General features: G+C 42.7%; 1 protein-coding gene across 1 annotated transcript; it reads right to left on the bottom strand.

Annotated features, from left to right (window-relative positions):
* Nucleotides 1-5,117: 5,117 nt before the first annotated feature.
* LOC117726356 (fibrinogen-like protein 1) lies at nt 5,118-9,216 on the bottom strand. Its single transcript, XM_034526588.1, has 6 exons — nt 9,190-9,216; nt 8,942-9,033; nt 8,590-8,692; nt 8,145-8,262; nt 7,425-7,604; nt 5,118-5,416 (listed from the first exon to the last, which is right to left on the bottom strand). Exons 2-6 carry the CDS (start codon nt 9,025-9,027, stop codon nt 5,118-5,120), a joined length of 786 nt encoding a protein of 261 aa, XP_034382479.1. The 5' UTR covers nt 9,028-9,033; nt 9,190-9,216.
* Nucleotides 9,217-19,983: the final 10,767 nt, after the last annotated feature.

The raw sequence follows: 19,983 nt of genomic DNA, 5'->3' as shown, positions 1-19,983 counted from the left end.
AGTGTCTCAGTTAGTGTATTAGTCAATGTCTCTGTGAGTTACGCAGTGTGACAGTCATTCACTGTCTCTGTCAGTGAGTCTTTGTCAGTTACTGTCTCAGTCATCTGGCTGACTTTCCTACTAGGTTGTTCTGTATGTCAGGACAACACTTTGGTCCAGACTGAAATGAAATGCCCCTTTCTTTTAATTTTAAATGCGGGTTGTGTGCTTGTGATTAAAATGAGAAAAATAAAAAATAGGTTCTTAAACAATGTTGCACAAAGACAGTTGTGCACGCAATTAGAGAGGTTTATATCATTTGGGTCATTGTCGGTTAAAACAAAAACTAATTACGAAGCTGGGGAAGGGAGGAAATATTCCAAGAAAAAATTATAGCTATTGTCTGAGGAAAAACTCACAAATGTTCAAGAGAAAACCTCACAGAGATTAAAGTTTCAAATTCACAAGAAAATAGTGTAGTGGAAAATATATAAATAATGATATCAGTATTTAATCACGGAACGGAAATAAAGAACATGAAAGAAAACAATATATGCATCTTTCAGGACATCCGCCTCCAGACTATATCTTCACCATAAGAGCATTGCTTTAAGGGACAAGGAAATTCAGATGGCGGATATATTTGAGACTATTTCTTGCAAATTAATTTATCATCCCATACAATATTCTCCCTCTGACATTTTGCATGAACTTATAAGACGGACCATTTCTTCATCTTACCTCCACTTTCATTTGTTGACACTCAAACTGAGTCATGGAGTCATGTCATGCTGCTTTGAGTGACTGATTGAGACAGTGACTGACTGACTGAGACAGTGACTGACTGATTGATACAGTGACTGACTGATTGATACAGTGACTGACTGATTGATACAGTGACTGACTGAGACAGTGACAGACTGGCTGAGAAAGTGACTGACTGATTGATACAGTGACTGACTGATTGATACAGTGACTGACTGATTGATACAGTGACTGACTGAGACAGTGACTGACTGACTGATTGATACAGTGACTTGCTGATTGATACAGTGACTGACTGATTGATACAGTGACTGACTGAGACAGTGACAGACTGGCTGAGAAAGTGACTGACTTACACTTCGAGCTGTTCCCGTGTTTGCACTGTGCAGACAATAGTTGTATTATATTTACAAAGAACAAATCTGGTTCTGATGATTATGACGAAGTTAAAGGGCCCAATTATGATTTCAAAATCAGATTTCTGGATGTTTATCCTCATAGGCTATTAGCCTAATAACTCCTACTGCAACACTCCATTATGGAAAACTATACCAAATATTGTAACCATTACATTACATTACATTACATGTCATTTAGCTGACGCTTTTATCCAAAGCGACTTACAATAAGTGCATTAAACCATGAGTCCAAACTCAGAACAACAAGAATCAAGCAAGTACAATTTCTTCAATAAAGTTAAACTACAAAGTACTATCCGTAAGTGCCATTTAAGTGCTACTAAAGTGCTAAACAACAAAGTGCTATCGGTAAGGGACATTTAAGTGCTACTAAAGTGCTACTACGGCTCTACCTTCCCTATTCAAGGTATAGTCGAAAACGATGTGTTTTTAGTTTGCGACGGAAGATGTAGAGACTTTCTGCTGTCCTGATGTCAATGGGGAGCTCGTTCCACCAATGAGGAGCCAGCACTTCAAACAGTCGTGATTTTGTTGAGTGTTTAGCTCGAAGTGAAGGAGCTACAAGCCGATTGGCAGAAGCCGAGCGAAGTGAACGGGCTGGGGTGTGAGGTTAGACCATGTCCTGGATGTAGACCGGACCCGATCTGTTCGCAGCACGGTACGCAAGTACCAATGTTTTGAAGCGGATGCGGCCGTCCACCGGTAACCAGTGAAGGTCGCGGAGGAGCGGAGTAGTGTGGGTAACCACCTCTAGTAGAGCCATGTAAGGGCTGAACTGCAGCTATCCATAAACAACTTAGTTTATGAATAGAAAACAAGAAAAAATGCATACCAAATTTAAGTACAAAAAAAACCTGACAGAATCGGACTGATTGACAGAGACTGACTGATACAGTGTCGGACTGACTGAGAAAGTGACTGACTGACTGAGAAAGTGACTGACTGATACAGTGACTGACTGATACAGTGACTGACTGACTGAGACAGTGACTGACTGATACAGTGACTGACTGATTGAGACAGTGACTGACTGACTGAGAAAGTGACTGACTGATACAGTGACTGACTGATTGAGACAGTGACTGACTGATACAGTGACTGACTGACTGATAAAGTGACTGACTGATTGAGACAGTGACTGACTGATTGATAAAGTGATTGACTGACAGTGACTGACTGAGACAGTGACTGACTGATTGAGACAGTGAATGACTGACATTGACTGACTGACTATTTGATAGAGACTGACTGACTGTTTGAGACAGTGGCTGACTGACTGATAGAGACAGTGACTGACTGACTGATTGAGACAGTGACTGACTGACTGTTTGACAGAGACTGACTGACTGATTGAGACAGTGACTGACTGAATGAGAAAGTGACTGACTGACTGTTTGACAGAGACTGACTGACTGTTTGAGACAGTGACTGACTGACTGATTGAGACAGTGACTGACTGATTGAGAGAGTGACTGACTGACTGTTTGACAGAGACTGACTGACTGATTGAGACAGTGACTGACTGACAGAGACAGTGACTGACTGACAGTGACTGACTGATACAGTGACTGACTGATTGAGACAGTGACTGACTGACAGTGACTGACTGAGACAGTGACTGACTGATACAGTGACTGACTGATTGAGACAGTGACTGACTGACAGTGACTGACTGAGACAGTGACTGACTGATTGATAAAGTGACTGACTGTTTGAGACAGTGACTGACTGAGACAGTGACAGACTGACTGAGAAAGTGACTGAATTACAGTGACTGACTGATTGAGACAATGACTGACTGTTTGAGACAGTGACTGACTGATTGAGACAGTGACTGACTGACTGTTTGAGACAGTGACTGATTGAGACAGTAAATGACTGACTGTTTGAGACAGTGACTGACTGACTGTTTGAGACAGTGACTGACTGACTGATTGAGACAGTGAATGACTAACTGATTGAGACAGTGACTGACTGACTGTTTGACAGTGACTGTTTGACTGAGACAGTGACTGACTGACTGAGAAAGTGACTGACTGACAGTGACTGACTGACTGTTTGACAGACACTGACTGACTGTTTGAGACAGTGACTGACTGACTCATTGAGACAGTGACTGACTGATTGAGACAGTGACTGACTGACTGATTGAGACAGTGACTAACTGATTGAGACAGTGACTGACTGACTGTTTGACAGAGACTGACTGACTGATTGAGACAGTGACTGACTGATTGAGACAGTGACTGACTGACTGTTTGACAGAGACTGACTGATTGAGACAGTGACTGACTGACTGAGAAAGTGACTGACTGACAGTGACTGACTGACTGTTTGACAGAGACTGACTGACTGTTTGAGACAGTGACTGACTGACTGACTGAGAAAGTGACTGACTGACAGTGACTGACTGACTGTTTGACAGAGAATGACTGACTGATTGAGACAGTGACTGACTGACTGATTGAGACAGTGACTGACTGACAGAGACTGACTGTTTGAGACAGTGACTGACTGACTGTTTGACAGAGACTGACTGATTGAGACAGTGACTGACTGACTGTTTGACAGACTGACTGATTGAGACAGTGACTGACTGACTGTTTGACAGAGACTGACTGACTGATTGAGACAGTGACTGACTGACTGAGAAAGTGACTGACTGACAGTGACTGACTGACTGTTTGACAGAGACTGACTGACTGTTTGAGACAGTGACTGACTGACTGACTGAGAAAGTAACTGACTGACAGTGACTGACTGATACAGTGACTGACTGATTGAGACAGTGACTGACTGACTGACAGTGACTGACTGATACAGTGACTGACTGATTGAGACATTGACTGACTGATACAGTGGCTGACTGATTGAGACATTGACTGACTGACGGAGACAGTGACTGACTGATTGATAAAGTGACTGACTGACAGTGACTGACTGACTGTTTGACAGAGACTGACTGACTGTTTGAGACGATGACTAACTGACTGATTGAGACAGTGACTGACTGATTAAGACAGAGACTGACTGACTGATTGAGACAGTGACTGACTGTTTGACCGAGACTGACTGACTGTTTGAGACAGTGACTGACTGATTCAGACAGTGACTGACTGACAGAGACTGACTGTTTGAGACAGTGACTGACTGATTGAGACAGTGACTGACTGATTGAGACAGTGACTGACTAACTGACAGTGACTGACTGATACAGTGACTGACTGATTGAGACATTGACTGACTGACAGTGACTGACTGAGAAAGTGACTGACTGATTGAGACAGTGAATGACTGACTGATTGAGACAGTGACTGACTGACTGTTTGACAGAGACAGTGACTGTTTGACAGAGACAGTGACTGACTGACTGAGACAGTGACTGACTGACTGATTGAGACAGTGACTGACTGACTGAGACAGTGACTGACTGACTGTTTGACAGAGACAGTGACTGACTGATAGAGACAGTGACTGACTGATTGAGACAGTGACTGACTGACAGAGACAGTGACTGACTGATTGAGACAGTGACTGACTGACAGAGACAGTGACTGACTGATTGAGACAGTGACTGACTGATTGAGACAGTGACTGACTGACAGAGACAGTGACTGACTGATTGAGACAGTGACTGACTGACAGAGACAGTGACTAACTGACAGAGACAGTGACTGACTGATTGAGACAGTGACTGACTGACAGAGACAGTTACTGACTGATTGAGACAGTGACTGACTGACTGAGACAGTGACTGACTGACTGAGACAGTGTCTGACTGACTGTTTATATAAAGAAATAGACGGATCAAGGGTTCTGCAAACACATATGTTTATTGGATATATATGTATTTATACGTAGGTGTTTTACAATGGAATAAATGCACCTAGCCGTTACAAACTGTGCTCTGTATTTAAAAAAGCCAGTATGAAGTTAAATGAGGGTCTGCTCCTGTCACACAGACTTGATCATCATTCTGGTGGCATTCATGGAGTACCCCACAGGACCATGCCAGGTTCTCCAGTGGAGGCCTGACGCCCACCCAATGTGGTCACCATCAGGATGCCATTCTCCGTTCAGGCTGGCAGAGCCACAGCTGCTGTACCACCAACCGCCTGTGTCTGAAGAGGTACAAGCATTTTGAGCAATGTCACCAAAGATGCACGGGCGGCAGCCGTCGTTGTCTTGGTCGGCGGTGCTGAAGCCGAAGCCGTTCTGGTCGATGCCTGAATAGACACCACGGATGGCATCACCTGGGGACAACGTTGGAAACTGTTTAAGCAAGTTCAGGATTCAGTGGGTGCCTTTTGAAATGCAACGTTTGTGGAACAGTGGCCACAAACTGTGCCACTGAACGGGCGCCCCACTTCCCACGAGCCGGTTATATAAGCCGGTTAAGTTAAACTCAGACAAAGCTGAAGTTATTTTAAACACCTCAGAGATCAATTATCTGGTGATGTGGTTTCTGTAGATGGCATTTCCCTGGCATCCAACAGCACTGTAAAGAATCTTGGCGTTATCTTTGATCAGGACTTGTCCTTTAACTCCCACGTTAAGCAAATCTCAAGGACTGCATTTTTTAAACTACATAACATTTAAAAAATCAGGCACTTCATGTCTCAAAGCAATGCAGAAAAGCTGGTTCACGCGTTTGTTACTTCCAGACTAGATTACTGCAACTCCTTATTATCAGGCTGCTCTAATAAGTCTCTTAAATCCCTCCAGTTGATCCAGAATGCTGCAGCTCGTGTACTCACAAAAACTAAGAAAAGAGATCACATTACTCCTGTATTAGCTGCTCTGCACTGGCTCCCTGTAAAATCAAGAATCACATTTAAAATTCTTCTCCTCACCTACAAAGCCTTGATTGGTGATGCACCATCATATCTTAAGGAGCTTGTAGTACCATATTTCCCCACTAGAGAGCTGCGCTCACTAAATGCGGGGCTACTTGTGGTTCCTAGAGTCCTAAAAAGTAGGATGGGAGCCAGAGCCTTCAGTTATCAAGCTCCTCTTTTATGGAACCAGCTTCCACTTTCAGTCTGGGAGGCAGACACAGTCACCTCATTTAAGAATAGACTTAAGACTTTCCTCTTTAATAGTGCTTATAGTTAGGGCTGAATCAGGTTTGCCCTGGTCCAGCCCCTTGATATGCTGCTATAGGCTTATAGGCTGCTGGGGGATGTTTTAGGATACACTGAGCACCTATCTCCTCTTCTCTCTCTCCTTTACGTCTCTTCATTGCACATTACTAACTCTACTTCTTCCCCAGAGTCTTTGTGCCTTCTCGCCTTAGAGGGTCCATTGGACCTGGCTGTGTCTGAAGCTGGTCCTGGGTCCTGGGTCCTGGGTCCTGCCTCCCTGCCCCTGCTTCTGGCATCCAGCCCCAGGCCTGGGCCTGGCCTCCTTCGTTGTGCCTCCTGCCTCAAGGGCCTGGCCTCATTGGTCCGGCCTCTTTAGCGATGCCTCCTGCCTAATGGACCGGCCTCCTGCCTCCATGGCCCTGCTGATGCCCTACCCCCTCCTCTCTTCCTCCTTCTGTTTCATGGATTGTGGAGGTCTGGATCGTGGTCCATGTCTAGTACTAATTATTCATACATGTATGTGATATTCATTGAATGTGTTGTAACTCTGTAACTCTGTTCATCTGTACACATGACATCTATTGCTTCTGTCCATCCGGGGAGAGGGATCCTCCTCTGTTGCTCTCCTGAAGGTTTCTTCCCTTTTTAGCCCTTGAAAGTTTTTTTTTTCTGTTTTTCCTGATCCGATGTGAGGTCCTGGGACCCCCTGAGGGGAGTTTGAAATTCGTGATTGTGGGCTAGACAGAATAAACTGAATTGAATTAAAACTTTATTTAAATTCCACTTTTGAAAGAGGGATGTCCCTCTTTCAAAAGTTAGATTGACTCACTTTAAAGCTGCCATGGTATGTGTAGAACAACCCATCAAAGAGATCTTAGACAGAGTTTGTGTTCTGATAAAAGCAATGTGCAGCCCAGTTGATATAGTTGCCAAGATAACAACATTAAACTAGAAAAACTCCCTCATTTCTCTGGGCTCACAGACTGTACAATTAATTTGACGGTGTAGACATTTCTAAACTGGATAGTTTACATTTAAGTCTATCAGAATGATACGGTTGAAATGACCGTGGCAAAAAGACTAGTCCAACCAGCATAAATGGAAGTGAAGTAAATGGGATGAAAATGTGTGTATCACTAAAAAGCATAGGGAAAAGATGGTCAAAAGCCTGAAGTACCTGCATCTCCTCTGTATTCCCCGACATGCAGTTTGAAAGCTTCTCTTTCACCGCCCAAACTGAAGTTTTTATACTCGGCGAAAGCAGTGGCATTAGTGTGGTCCCACAGATCGACCCTCAGGGTCCACGTCTTGGTCTTGGTCAGAGAGGAAACCATCTTCAGACCCAGCCAGAAGTCCTCTGAGGGAATCAGCAGAGCACAAGCAGACGATTCAGTTTGATGAGATACGAAGTTGCTTTGAGTTGTCATTGCTGCAGGATGCAGGGTTTTGAAAGTTCACGATTGACAGCCCGATTTACATAAATGTACACGACCGTTCAAAAGTTTGGGGTCACTTAGAAATGTCCTTATTTTTCAAAGAAAAGCACTGTTTTTTTCAATGAAGATAACATTAAATTAATCAGAAATACACTCTATACATTGTTAATGTGGTAAATGACTATTCTAGGTGGAAACGTCTAGTTTTTAATGAAATATCTACAGAGGTGTATAGAGGCCCATTTCCACAACTATCACTCCAGGGTTCTAATGGTACATTGTGTTCTTAGAAGACTAATGGATGATTAGAAAACCCTTGAACACCATTGTGCAATTATGTTAGCACAGCTGAAAACAGTTATACTAGTGAGAGAAGCTATAAAACTGCTGCAAATGGAGCATTCTTTGATGAAACCTCACATTCCTAAACAAAGGCCACCTGTTTTATATAATTTACTTACCAGAGTAGTTTCCAAAACCCATTTTATATGCTGCCCATTTCCTGTCGAAGGAAACCGCTCCTCCACTGCGCCGCTGAAGCACCGTCCAGCCGCCATCTTGCCGCATTTCACAGAACACCTGAGCAGGTAGCCCAGTTAACATGCAGTTTGTTAAAAATATAAAAATGAAACATGTGCCTTTTTTGCACAGTACCTAGAGACGAACATGTCTTCCACAGGGGTTTGGAAAAGACTTTGCATGCTTTCCAAAATCTATCATGGCACTGTTTATCAATTTCAGTCATGCAAATGATTGAATTTTTATGACACTACACAACAGAAAAGAGCTGTACAATTTAAGATTCTGTATTGGTAAGGACAGGCATTGCAACTAAGGGGGTGGGGCTTAGCGAATAGTCAATTACAGTCAAGCCTTGCTGTGTACATTACAGCTCAGGTTTCATACCTTGAACGGGGGCTTGGCTTTACAAGGCTGGATCCAATAAACCCCACTGGATGCTTGTGGTAAGAGAACCTTAATCTGTGTGCAGTCTGTGCCTGAGGTTAGAGTGACGAGAGAAACAAGAGGAGGAACATCATGAAATCTGAATACACAGGACCTTCCCAAAATGTGTGCATTGCAAGAATAGCATTCACCGTACCATTAGGCGAACTCGACTGGCGGTCCTAGCAAGATCAGAGAAACAGTTCTATAGTGAGACTTAAAAATAAGGACGGTAAAGCCAGAGTGTGAAAATTGAGTAGCATGCTAAAGACAAAAGAGAGGAGGAAGACAATGGAGAGACAAAGAGATATATCATGTAGTTTGTATTACCTCAGCCTGTCCACTGCAGCCCAAAAGAAACATCGACATGAGCGAGCAATACCCGACCAGACTCTTCATCTTGACCTGCGTTTAAAAGATAATCTCTTTTTAAAACATACATGTTGAAACAGCTGTCTGAGCTGTGAGACTTCTCAGCCTTCGTTCACTTCCACGAGACCAAGGGATGAAACACTGACATTATTAGCCCATAGTAATGTAATCGTTCTTTCTAGCACTGACCTGTGTGCTGGATAAACCACGTCCTGTCGGTAAGACTGAGCAGAATTAAAGTTTTAACCACAGACCCAGTCCTCTTATCTTATCTTGTTACTTAATAAAGGCAAACAACAGTCCGAGCCAGACTCAAACAAGACATACCTGCTGTGTTGTTGAACCCCGATACAGTCAGCGCCCACTCTTGTCACAACGTTGTGCGATTACTCTCTGTTTCCTCACGCCTGTAGAGGAGCACGGGACCAAACACTGCTCCTTTAATCCACATTGACTGTTGCCATGAATTGCTCTTAATGTTTGACATTCATGATCCCCAGAGGCTGACTCCTTCTGACACTCCGCTCACTCTTCCTCAAGCGTCAAATGTCATTAGTGAAACCTCTCGACAACTGTTGAGGCAATCATATATTGATTGAACTTCATATTTTAGTTTGATTTGTTTTCATTCTAAGCGGTTTCAATCCTGCATACTTCACAATAGTTAAACTAAACGATATAATCACTTCAAGTTATTTTTTAATTTGTTTTAATTTAAGTTTCTTAAAGCTTCAACAGAGAAGCCCCGATCATAAAGCTCTTTGTCTGTGGTTTTAGGCACATGGGAGTGTTTAAGAAGAGAAGGCATGACGGTGTGGTGGTGATTCATGTTGCAGTTCCATCCCAGATCACAGAGAACAACCTTTAAACCAGTGAGGGACGGTGACGGATCACACTGTAGTGAACAACATCTGCAACTGAATCTGCTGAGGTAAGACACGTAAAACGCTGGAACAATGTGCATTTGAAGATTAATGTTATAAATCTGTATCAGTAAGCACTGTAATATACTGTACATGTGGGACATTTCTTTTACTTCTACTTCTTCTGTTTTATGCTTAATTAATAATTCTGCTTCACAACATTTCAGAGGGAAATGTGTATTTTGTACATTACATTACATTTACTCAGTTATTGGATACTCTGTCGATTTAAGCTTGACATACAGTTAAAAACTGTGAACAGTTTATAGAATCATGCATTCAAAACTTGATGAAACTAATAGTATCAGCATCAAAATATAACTCAAGTATCTGAAGCAAATATACTCATTATGCAGAAGGCCCATTTTAGAATAATATATCATAATATTATGTCTTCCCCCAAGTCCATACTGCAGTTTCTGAAAGCTGAACTAAAGTGATCGTCATCTGCTGTTTCTTGTTGTCTTGTGTTTGTATGTAGTAATACTTTTTATAATAGGATATTTCATTGTTAACACTGATCAGTGTAAACAAGATTTGGGATTGTAACAAGTTCGTGTTACCCTTCCCCCCCTACCACAGAGACACAGGAGACCGAACTCGGCTTTATGAATCTTTATTTGTCCGGGACACTGTCGCGCTCTCGGCCTTGCCCCTGAGCGCCCTCCTGTCCGTCCTCGGTCTACGTCACGGCAACGTCCAACCCCTCCTCCTTCCGTCCTACTGCCATTTAACAGGGAAAGCACATCATTAGACCCAGCTGAGGCCAATTAGGTCTCCACCTGGTACCGTTCCCTGAGCGCACTCCCCCAATCCCCCTCTGCAGCTGAGCTTAACCACGCCCCACCACCACAGGGATTTACAAAGTCTATTAGATCAGATTGTATGGATTCAGTAGATCTGTGTGGGATTTGACTTAAAACACTGGACAAACCAGTCTGACAAACCAGTCTAACCAGTCTGACATCAGTCTCTTTGTCCTCATATGGTATAGCTCAGATGTGTTTCAGAAATAGTTCTGCTCTTGTTCAAAGCTTTTTGTTAGGTGCATTGTAATGTTTAGAATGATGAGAACCCATAATACATATTGACTTGGATATCCAAGTGGCTTGGCTCTCCGGTCTCAACATACTCTTGTATGGATTTCTATTAAATGCTTTCTTTCATTGTGAACACAGAGTCCTGCTGCAGGTTTGGACGTCCAGAAGGCGTCTTTAGAGAAGTGAGAAAGACATTTATTTGTACACTAATGGTCTCAGCCCTGAACACTTTAAAATGAAGGATATCTGTGTGTCTGATCACAACGCAGTTTTATTCAGTGTGGTTTTATCCCAACTTCCCACAAATCACAGTACACCTTCCCGCTGCCGGGTTTTTAACTCCATGTCCGCTAGCACATTTTCAGAGCGCTTTACTGCTACTTCTTTACATTACATTACATTACATGTCATTTAGCTGACGCTTTTATCCAAAGCGACTTACAATAAGTGCATTAAATCATGAGTCCAAACTCAGAACAACAAGAATCAAGCAAGTACAATTTCTTCAATAACGTTAAACTACAGAGTACTATCAGTAAGAGACATTTAAGTGCTACTAAAGTGCTAAACAACAAAGTGCTATCGGTAAGGGACATTTAAGTGCAACTAGGGTGCTACTACGGCTCTACCTTCCCTATTCAAGGTATAGTCGAAAAAGATGTGTTTTTAGTTTGCGATGGAAGATGTAGAGACTTTCTGCTGTCCTGATGTCAATGGGGAGCTCATTCCACCAATGAGGAGCCAGCACAGCAAACAGTCTTTAACTGCTTTTAATCCACATTCTGATAGTGAGGAGCTGGTCTACCTTTTTAATCACACCTGTCAGACTGTCCAGGACTCTGTTGCCCCCTACAAGGTCAAAAAGTAAAATAGACCACCGCCCTGGCTGAATGAATCCACCGAAGACCTCAAGAGAGACTATAGGAGAAAGGAAAATTTTAGGCCAATTTCTAAACTTCCATTTCTATCACCAGTTTTAGAAAAAGTGGTTTCAACACAACTCTTAGCTTTAATGACTCATAACAACATCGTTGAGAAGGTTATAAAGCACAGAAACTCCCCTCCTCAAAGTAACTAATGATTTTAATTGTAGCAGCAGACAGGGGGAAGAGCGCAGTTTTAATTCTTTTAGACCTTATTGCAGCTTTTGACACTGTAGATCACGCCATTTTAATCGATCGCCTCAAAACCTGGGTTGGCATCAAGGACGGTGCTGGTTTTATTCTTACCTTTTAGAAAGATCCTACTCGGTCACCATAGGTAATCACTCATCTTTCACAACTCACGTTACCTGTGGTGTACCACAAGGATACATTTTAGGTCCACTTTTATTTTCTATCTAAATGCTTCCACTACATGCCAAATCCTCCAACGACACATCGTATCTTTTCATTGCTATGTAGACGACACACAGTTATACCTTCCGCTGAGATCTGGTGACCCACAGAGCCTAGCAGCTGTCTTGGATTGTCTGAGTGACATGAACTGTTGGATGGCACAACATTTTCTTCAGCTTAATACCCCAAAATCAGAAGTCATATTGTTCAGTTCCCCAAACACTAAGACCAGTCTCATTGAGTGAACTTGGTCCCCTGTCTGCTTAATACGCTTCCTGTGCTTCCCCGAGAGGACACACTGAAGCATAATATTGCCCTTTGCATATTGTTTGCCTTCACGTGAATGACCGGTGGTGTCATCCTGGTCATGTCACGGTGAAAGACAGCGTTTGTGACCCGAACATTGAGCTGCTTGCGGAGAGTTGCCGACCGTACTATTTGCTCAGGGAGTTCTCCCACGTGATTGTTTGTGTTGTCTATATTCGGGTAACCATGACCTGCAATGCTTGATTGCACTGACTGGACTGTGTTTTTCGAGGATGACAAGTATCTGGACAGTATCTCTGACCATTAATATAAATTACTGTTTTCTGTCTCTGTTTAATGTTTTGTACTATCTGGATCTTGAGTCTGAAATAATAATATTTAAATTTTTTTGATACTGTCTCATGTCTATCATTCCCTTGTAAACAAATACAAATGTTCCCTAATAATAAACCTTATGTGTCAAGGGAGGTTAAAGCTGCTATTAATTTAAAAAAAAAAAATGCTTTTCTCAGCGGCGACAAAGATATGATTAAAACAACAAATAATGAAAAACTATAATTAAACAGGGTAAGCGTTTATAAGCAAAGGGTTGAAGGACAGATGTCCAATAGTAACCCAAGGGGCCTTTGGAACAGCATTAAATCTATTACTGGTTATGTTGTATAATTTTGGATGGTTTGTAATTTAGTGTTAAAATCTCTGTTTTTAACAGATTCAATTTATATCCAGACTAGAAGCCGAATGTCTCAAGTTGGTTGATTAATATACGCAGGCATTTGTCAGGGTCCTCTAAGTAACAGATCACATCATCTGCAAAAAGCCCAATGATGTGTTCTTCTTTTCCAACATTTATCCCTTAAAGGTCTTTATTCTGCCTAATTGCTTGTGCCAGAGGCTCTATAACAATTGCAAATAGAGTCGGTGAAAGACAACATCCCTGCCTGGTGGACCGTTCTAGTGATGTACTATCAGTCAGACTGCCATTTATTTTTATCCTTGCTGTTGGATCTTGGTAAAGTGTTTTAACGCATTGAATAGCTTTTTCATTTAGTCCACATTTCTCAAGTACCTGATATAGTTTACACTGTCAAATGCCTTTTCTGTCAGTCACTGTCTCAATCATTCAGTCCGTCACTCTCAGTCAATCGCTGTCTGTCTCACTCAGTCATTCTCTGTCAGTTACTGTCTCAGTCAGTATCTATCAGTCAGTCTCTGTCTTAGTTAGTCAGTCACTGACTCAGTCAGTCTCTGTCAGTCACTGTCAGTATTTGTCATTTATCAGTTTCTGTCAGTCAGTTAGTCTCTGACTCTCAGCAGTCTGTGTCTCAGTCAGTCACTGTCTCTGTCAGTCATTCACTGACAGTCAGTCTCTGTGAGTCACGCAGTGTCTCTGTCAGTGTGACAGTCATTCACTGTATATATCAGTCAGTTACTGTCTCCATCAGTCACTGTCTTAGTCCGTCAGTCCGGCTCTGTCAGTTAATGTCTAAGTCAGTCTAGGTAAGTCAGTCTCTGTCTCAGTCAGTCCGTCACTGTTCCAGTCAGTCAGTCTCTGTCAGGTCAGTCAGTCAGTTACTGTCTCAGTTATCTATCAGTCTCTGTGAGTCCCTCAGTGTCTCTGTCAGTCAGTCAGTGTGACAGTCATTTACTGTCTCTGTTAGTAAGTCTCATTCAGTGACTATCTCAGTCAGTCAGACAGTGTCTCTGTCCGTCAGTGTCAGTCAATGTCTAAGTCAGTCTATTTAAGTCAGTCTCTGTCAGTGAGTCACTGTCTCAGTCAGTCAGTCACTATTGTAAGCGACGTGGGTGTATGAGCAGGAATAAATCAGTCCAAGGCGTTCTGGGTTTTACTCATAACTTTAGTCCAACTCCACATTCCAGCTGTACCAAGTTCCCCCTTCTTCTCTCCTTCTCTCCTTACCCTCACACCTCCAGACGCCTGAACAGCGCCGACTAGTGGTCATAATGTAATGTCATTATGTTTACATCATACAGTTTCACTCTTACACGATCTCTGTCAGCCAGTCACTGTCTCTGTCACTCAGCTAGTCACTGTCTCTCAGTCATTCACTGTCAGTCTTTTAGTGTCTCAGTTAGTGTATTAGTCAATGTCTCTGTGAGTTACGCAGTGTGACAGTCATTCACTGTCTCTGTCAGTGAGTCTTTGTCAGTTACTGTCTCAGTCATCTGGCTGACTTTCCTACTAGGTTGTTCTGTATGTCAGGACAACACTTTGGTCCAGACTGAAATGAAATGCCCCTTTCTTTTAATTTTAAATGCGGGTTGTGTGCTTGTGATTAAAATGAGAAAAATAAAAAATAGGTTCTTAAACAATGTTGCACAAAGACAGTTGTGCACGCAATTAGAGAGGTTTATATCATTTGGGTCATTGTCGGTTAAAACAAAAACTAATTACGAAGCTGGGGAAGGGAGGAAATATTCCAAGAAAAAATTATAGCTATTGTCTGAGGAAAAACTCACAAATGTTCAAGAGAAAACCTCACAGAGATTAAAGTTTCAAATTCACAAGAAAATAGTGTAGTGGAAAATATATAAATAATGATATCAGTATTTAATCACGGAAATAAAGAACATGAAAGAAAACAATATATGCATCTTTCAGGACATCCGCCTCCAGACTATATCTTCACCATAAGAGCATTGCTTTAAGGGACAAGGAAATTCAGATGGCGGATATATTTGAGACTATTTCTTGCAAATTAATTTATCATCCCATACAATATTCTCCCTCTGACATTTTGCATGAACTTATAAGACGGACCATTTCTTCATCTTACCTCCACTTTCATTTGTTGACACTCAAACTGAGTCATGGAGTCATGTCATGCTGCTTTGAGTGACTGATTGAGACAGTGACTGACTGACTGAGACAGTGACTGACTGATTGATACAGTGACTTGCTGATTGATACAGTGACTGACTGATTGATACAGTGACTGACTGAGACAGTGACAGACTGGCTGAGAAAGTGACTGACTTACACTTCGAGCTGTTCCCGTGTTTGCACTGTGCAGACAATAGTTGTATTATATTTACAAAGAACAAATCTGGTTCTGATGATTATGACGAAGTTAAAGGGCCCAATTATGATTTCAAAATCAGATTTCTGGATGTTTATCCTCATAGGCTATTAGCCTAATAACTCCTACTGCAACACTCCATTATGGAAAACTATACCAAATATTGTAACCATTACATTACATTACATTACATGTCATTTAGCTGACGCTTTTATCCAAAGCGACTTACAATAAGTGCATTAAACCATGAGTCCAAACTCAGAACAACAAGAATCAAGCAAGTACAATTTCTTCAATAAAGTTAAACTACAAAGTACTATCCGTAAGTGCCATTTAAGTGCTACTAAAGTGCTAAACAACAAAGTGCTATCGGTAAGGGACATTTAAGTGCTACTAAAGTGCTACTACGGCTCTACCTTCCCTATTCAAGGTATAGTCGAAAAAGATGTGTTTTTAGTTTGCGACGGAAGATGTAGAGACTTTCTGCTGTCCTGATGTCAATGGGGAGCTCGTTCCACCAATGAGGAGCCAGCACAGCAAACAGTCGTGATTTTGTTGAGTGTTTAGCTCGAAGTGAAGGAGCTACAAGCCGATTGGCAGAAGCCGAGCGAAGTGAACGGGCTGGGGTGTGAGGTTAGACCATGTCCTGGATGTAGACCGGACCCGATCTGTTCGCAGCACGGTAAGCAAGTACCAATGTTTTGAAGCGGATGCGGCCGTCCACCGGTAACCAGTGAAGGTCGCGGAGGAGCGGAGTAGTGTGGGTAACCACCTCTAGTAGAGCCATGTAAGGGCTGAACTGCAGCTATCCATAAACAACTTAGTTTATGAATAGAAAACAAGAAAAAATGCATACCAAATTTAAGTACAAAAAAAACCTGACAGAATCGGACTGATTGACAGAGACTGACTGATACAGTGTCGGACTGACTGAGAAAGTGACTGACTGACTGAGAAAGTGACTGACTGATACAGTGACTGACTGATACAGTGACTGACTGACTGAGACAGTGACTGACTGATACAGTGACTGACTGATTGAGACAGTGACTGACTGACTGAGAAAGTGACTGACTGATACAGTGACTGACTGATTGAGACAGTGACTGACTGATACAGTGACTGACTGACTGATAAAGTGACTGACTGATACAGTGACTGACTGATTGAGACAGTGACTGACTGATACAGTGACTGACTGACTGATAAAGTGACTGACTGATTGAGACAGTGACTGACTGATTGATAAAGTGATTGACTGACAGTGACTGACTGAGAGAGTGACTGACTGACTGAGAAAGTGACTGACTGATACAGTGACTGACTGAGACAGTGACTGACTGATTGAGACAGTGAATGACTGACATTGACTGACTGACTATTTGATAGAGACTGACTGACTGTTTGAGACAGTGGCTGACTGACTGATAGAGACAGTGACTGACTGACTGATTGAGACAGTGACTGACTGATTGAGACAGTGACTGACTGACTGTTTGACAGAGACTGACTGACTGATTGAGACAGTGACTGACTGAATGAGAAAGTGACTGACTGACTGTTTGACAGAGACTGACTGACTGTTTGAGACAGTGACTGACTGACTGATTGAGACAGTGACTGACTGATTGAGAGAGTGACTGACTGACTGTTTGACAGAGACTGACTGACTGATTGAGACAGTGACTGACTGACTGATTGAGACAGTGACTGACTGACAGAGACAGTGACTGACTGACAGTGACTGACTGATACAGTGACTGACTGATTGAGACAGTGACTGACTGACAGTGACTGACTGAGACAGTGACTGACTGATTGATAAAGTGACTGACTGTTTGAGACAGTGACTGACTGAGACAGTGACAGACTGACTGAGAAAGTGACTGAATTACAGTGACTGACTGATTGAGACAGTGACTGACTGTTTGAGACAGTGACTGACTGATTGAGACAGTGACTGACTGACTGTTTGAGACAGTGACTGATTGAGACAGTAAATGACTGACTGTTTGAGACAGTGACTGACTGACTGTTTGAGACAGTGACTGACTGACTGATTGAGACAGTGAATGACTAACTGATTGAGACAGTGACTGACTGACTGTTTGACAGTGACTGTTTGACTGAGACAGTGACTGACTGACTGAGAAAGTGACTGACTGACAGTGACTGACTGACTGTTTGACAGACACTGACTGACTGTTTGAGACAGTGACTGACTGACTCATTGAGACAGTGACTGACTGATTGAGACAGTGACTGACTGACTGATTGAGACAGTGACTAACTGATTGAGACAGTGACTGACTGACTATTTGACAGAGACTGACTGACTGATTGAAGGACCTTAGTGACTGACTGACTGTTTGACAGAGACTGACTGATTGAGACAGTGACTGACTGACTGAGAAAGTGACTGACTGACTGACTGACTGTTTGACAGAGACTGACTGACTGTTTGAGACAGTGACTGACTGACTGACTGAGAAAGTGACTGACTGACAGTGACTGACTGACTGTTTGACAGAGAATGACTGACTGATTGAGACAGTGACTGACTGACTGATTGAGACAGTGACTGACTGACAGAGACTGACTGTTTGAGACAGTGACTGACTGACTGTTTGACAGAGACTGACTGATTGAGACAGTGACTGACTGACTGTTTGACAGAGACTGACTGATTGAGACAGTGACTGACTGACTGTTTGACAGAGACTGACTGACTGATTGAGACAGTGACTGACTGACTGAGAAAGTGACTGACTGACAGTGACTGACTGACTGTTTGACAGAGACTGACTGACTGTTTGAGACAGTGACTGACTGACTGACTGAGAAAGTAACTGACTGACAGTGACTGACTGATACAGTGACTGACTGATTGAGACAGTGACTGACTGACTGACAGTGACTGACTGATACAGTGACTGACTGATTGAGACATTGACGGACTGATACAGTGGCTGACTGATTGAGACATTGACTGACTGACGGAGACAGTGACTGACTGATTGATAAAGTGACTCACTGACAGTGACTGACTGACTGTTTGACAGAGACTGACTGACTGTTTGAGACGGTGACTAACTGACTGATTGAGACAGTGACTGACTGATTAAGACAGAGACTGACTGACTGATTGAGACAGTGACTGACTGTTTGACCGAGACTGACTGACTGTTTGAGACAGTGACTGACTGATTCAGACAGTGACTGACTGACAGAGACTGACTGTTTGAGACAGTGACTGACTGATTGAGACAGTGACTGACTGATTGATTGAGACAGTGACTGACTGATTGAGAGAGTGACTGACTGACTGTTTGACAGAGACTGACTGACTGATTGAGACAGTGACTGACTGACTGATTGAGACAGTGACTGACTGACAGAGACAGTGACTGACTGACAGTGACTGACTGATACAGTGACTGACTGATTGAGACAGTGACTGACTGACAGTGACTGACTGAGACAGTGACTGACTGATTGATAAAGTGACTGACTGTTTGAGACAGTGACTGACTGAGACAGTGACAGACTGACTGAGAAAGTGACTGAATTACAGTGACTGACTGATTGAGACAGTGACTGACTGTTTGAGACAGTGACTGACTGATTGAGACAGTGACTGACTGACTGTTTGAGACAGTGACTGACTGACTGTTTGAGACAGTGACTGACTGACTGATTGAGACAGTGAATGACTAACTGATTGAGACAGTGACTGACTGACTGTTTGACAGTGACTGTTTGACTGAGACAGTGACTGACTGACTGAGAAAGTGACTGACTGACAGTGACTGACTGACTGTTTGACAGACACTGACTGACTGTTTGAGACAGTGACTGACTGACTCATTGAGACAGTGACTGACTGATTGAGACAGTGACTGACTGACTGATTGAGACAGTGACTAACTGATTGAGACAGTGACTGACTGACTATTTGACAGAGACTGACTGACTGATTGAGACAGTGACTGACTGACTGTTTGACAGAGACTGACTGATTGAGACAGTGACTGACTGACTGAGAAAGTGACTGACTGACTGACTGTTTGACAGAGACTGACTGACTGTTTGAGACAGTGACTGACTGACTGACTGAGAAAGTGACTGACTGACAGTGACTGACTTACTGTTTGACAGAGAATGACTGACTGATTGAGACAGTGACTGACTGACTGATTGAGACAGTGACTGACTGACAGAGACTGACTGTTTGAGACAGTGACTGACTGACTGTTTGACAGAGACTGACTGATTGAGACAGTGACTGACTGACTGTTTGACAGAGACTGACTGACTGATTGAGACAGTGACTGACTGACTGAGAAAGTGACTGACTGACAGTGACTGACTGACT

This window comes from Cyclopterus lumpus, chromosome 23 (assembly GCF_009769545.1).
Source record: "Cyclopterus lumpus isolate fCycLum1 chromosome 23, fCycLum1.pri, whole genome shotgun sequence".
NCBI classification, from domain to species: domain Eukaryota; kingdom Metazoa; phylum Chordata; class Actinopteri; order Perciformes; family Cyclopteridae; genus Cyclopterus; species Cyclopterus lumpus.
The sequence above is the reverse complement of the archived record's forward strand: the minus strand, read 5'-3'. Positions and strand labels throughout refer to the sequence as shown.

Bases quoted from the DNA above. Each gene is read 5' to 3' on its own strand.
- LOC117726356 (XM_034526588.1), bottom strand. From the start codon at position 9,027: ATGAAGAGTCTGGTCGGGTATTGCTCGCTCATGTCGATGTTTCTTTTG. The intron at 8,693-8,941 runs ATATATCTCTTT...TTCTCTCGTCAC, and splicing joins GAGGTAATACAAACTACATG to TCTAACCTCAGGCACAGACT. The intron at 5,417-7,424 runs GTACTTCAGGCT...CGTTGTCCCCAG, and splicing joins GGAATACAGAGGAGATGCAG to GTGATGCCATCCGTGGTGTC.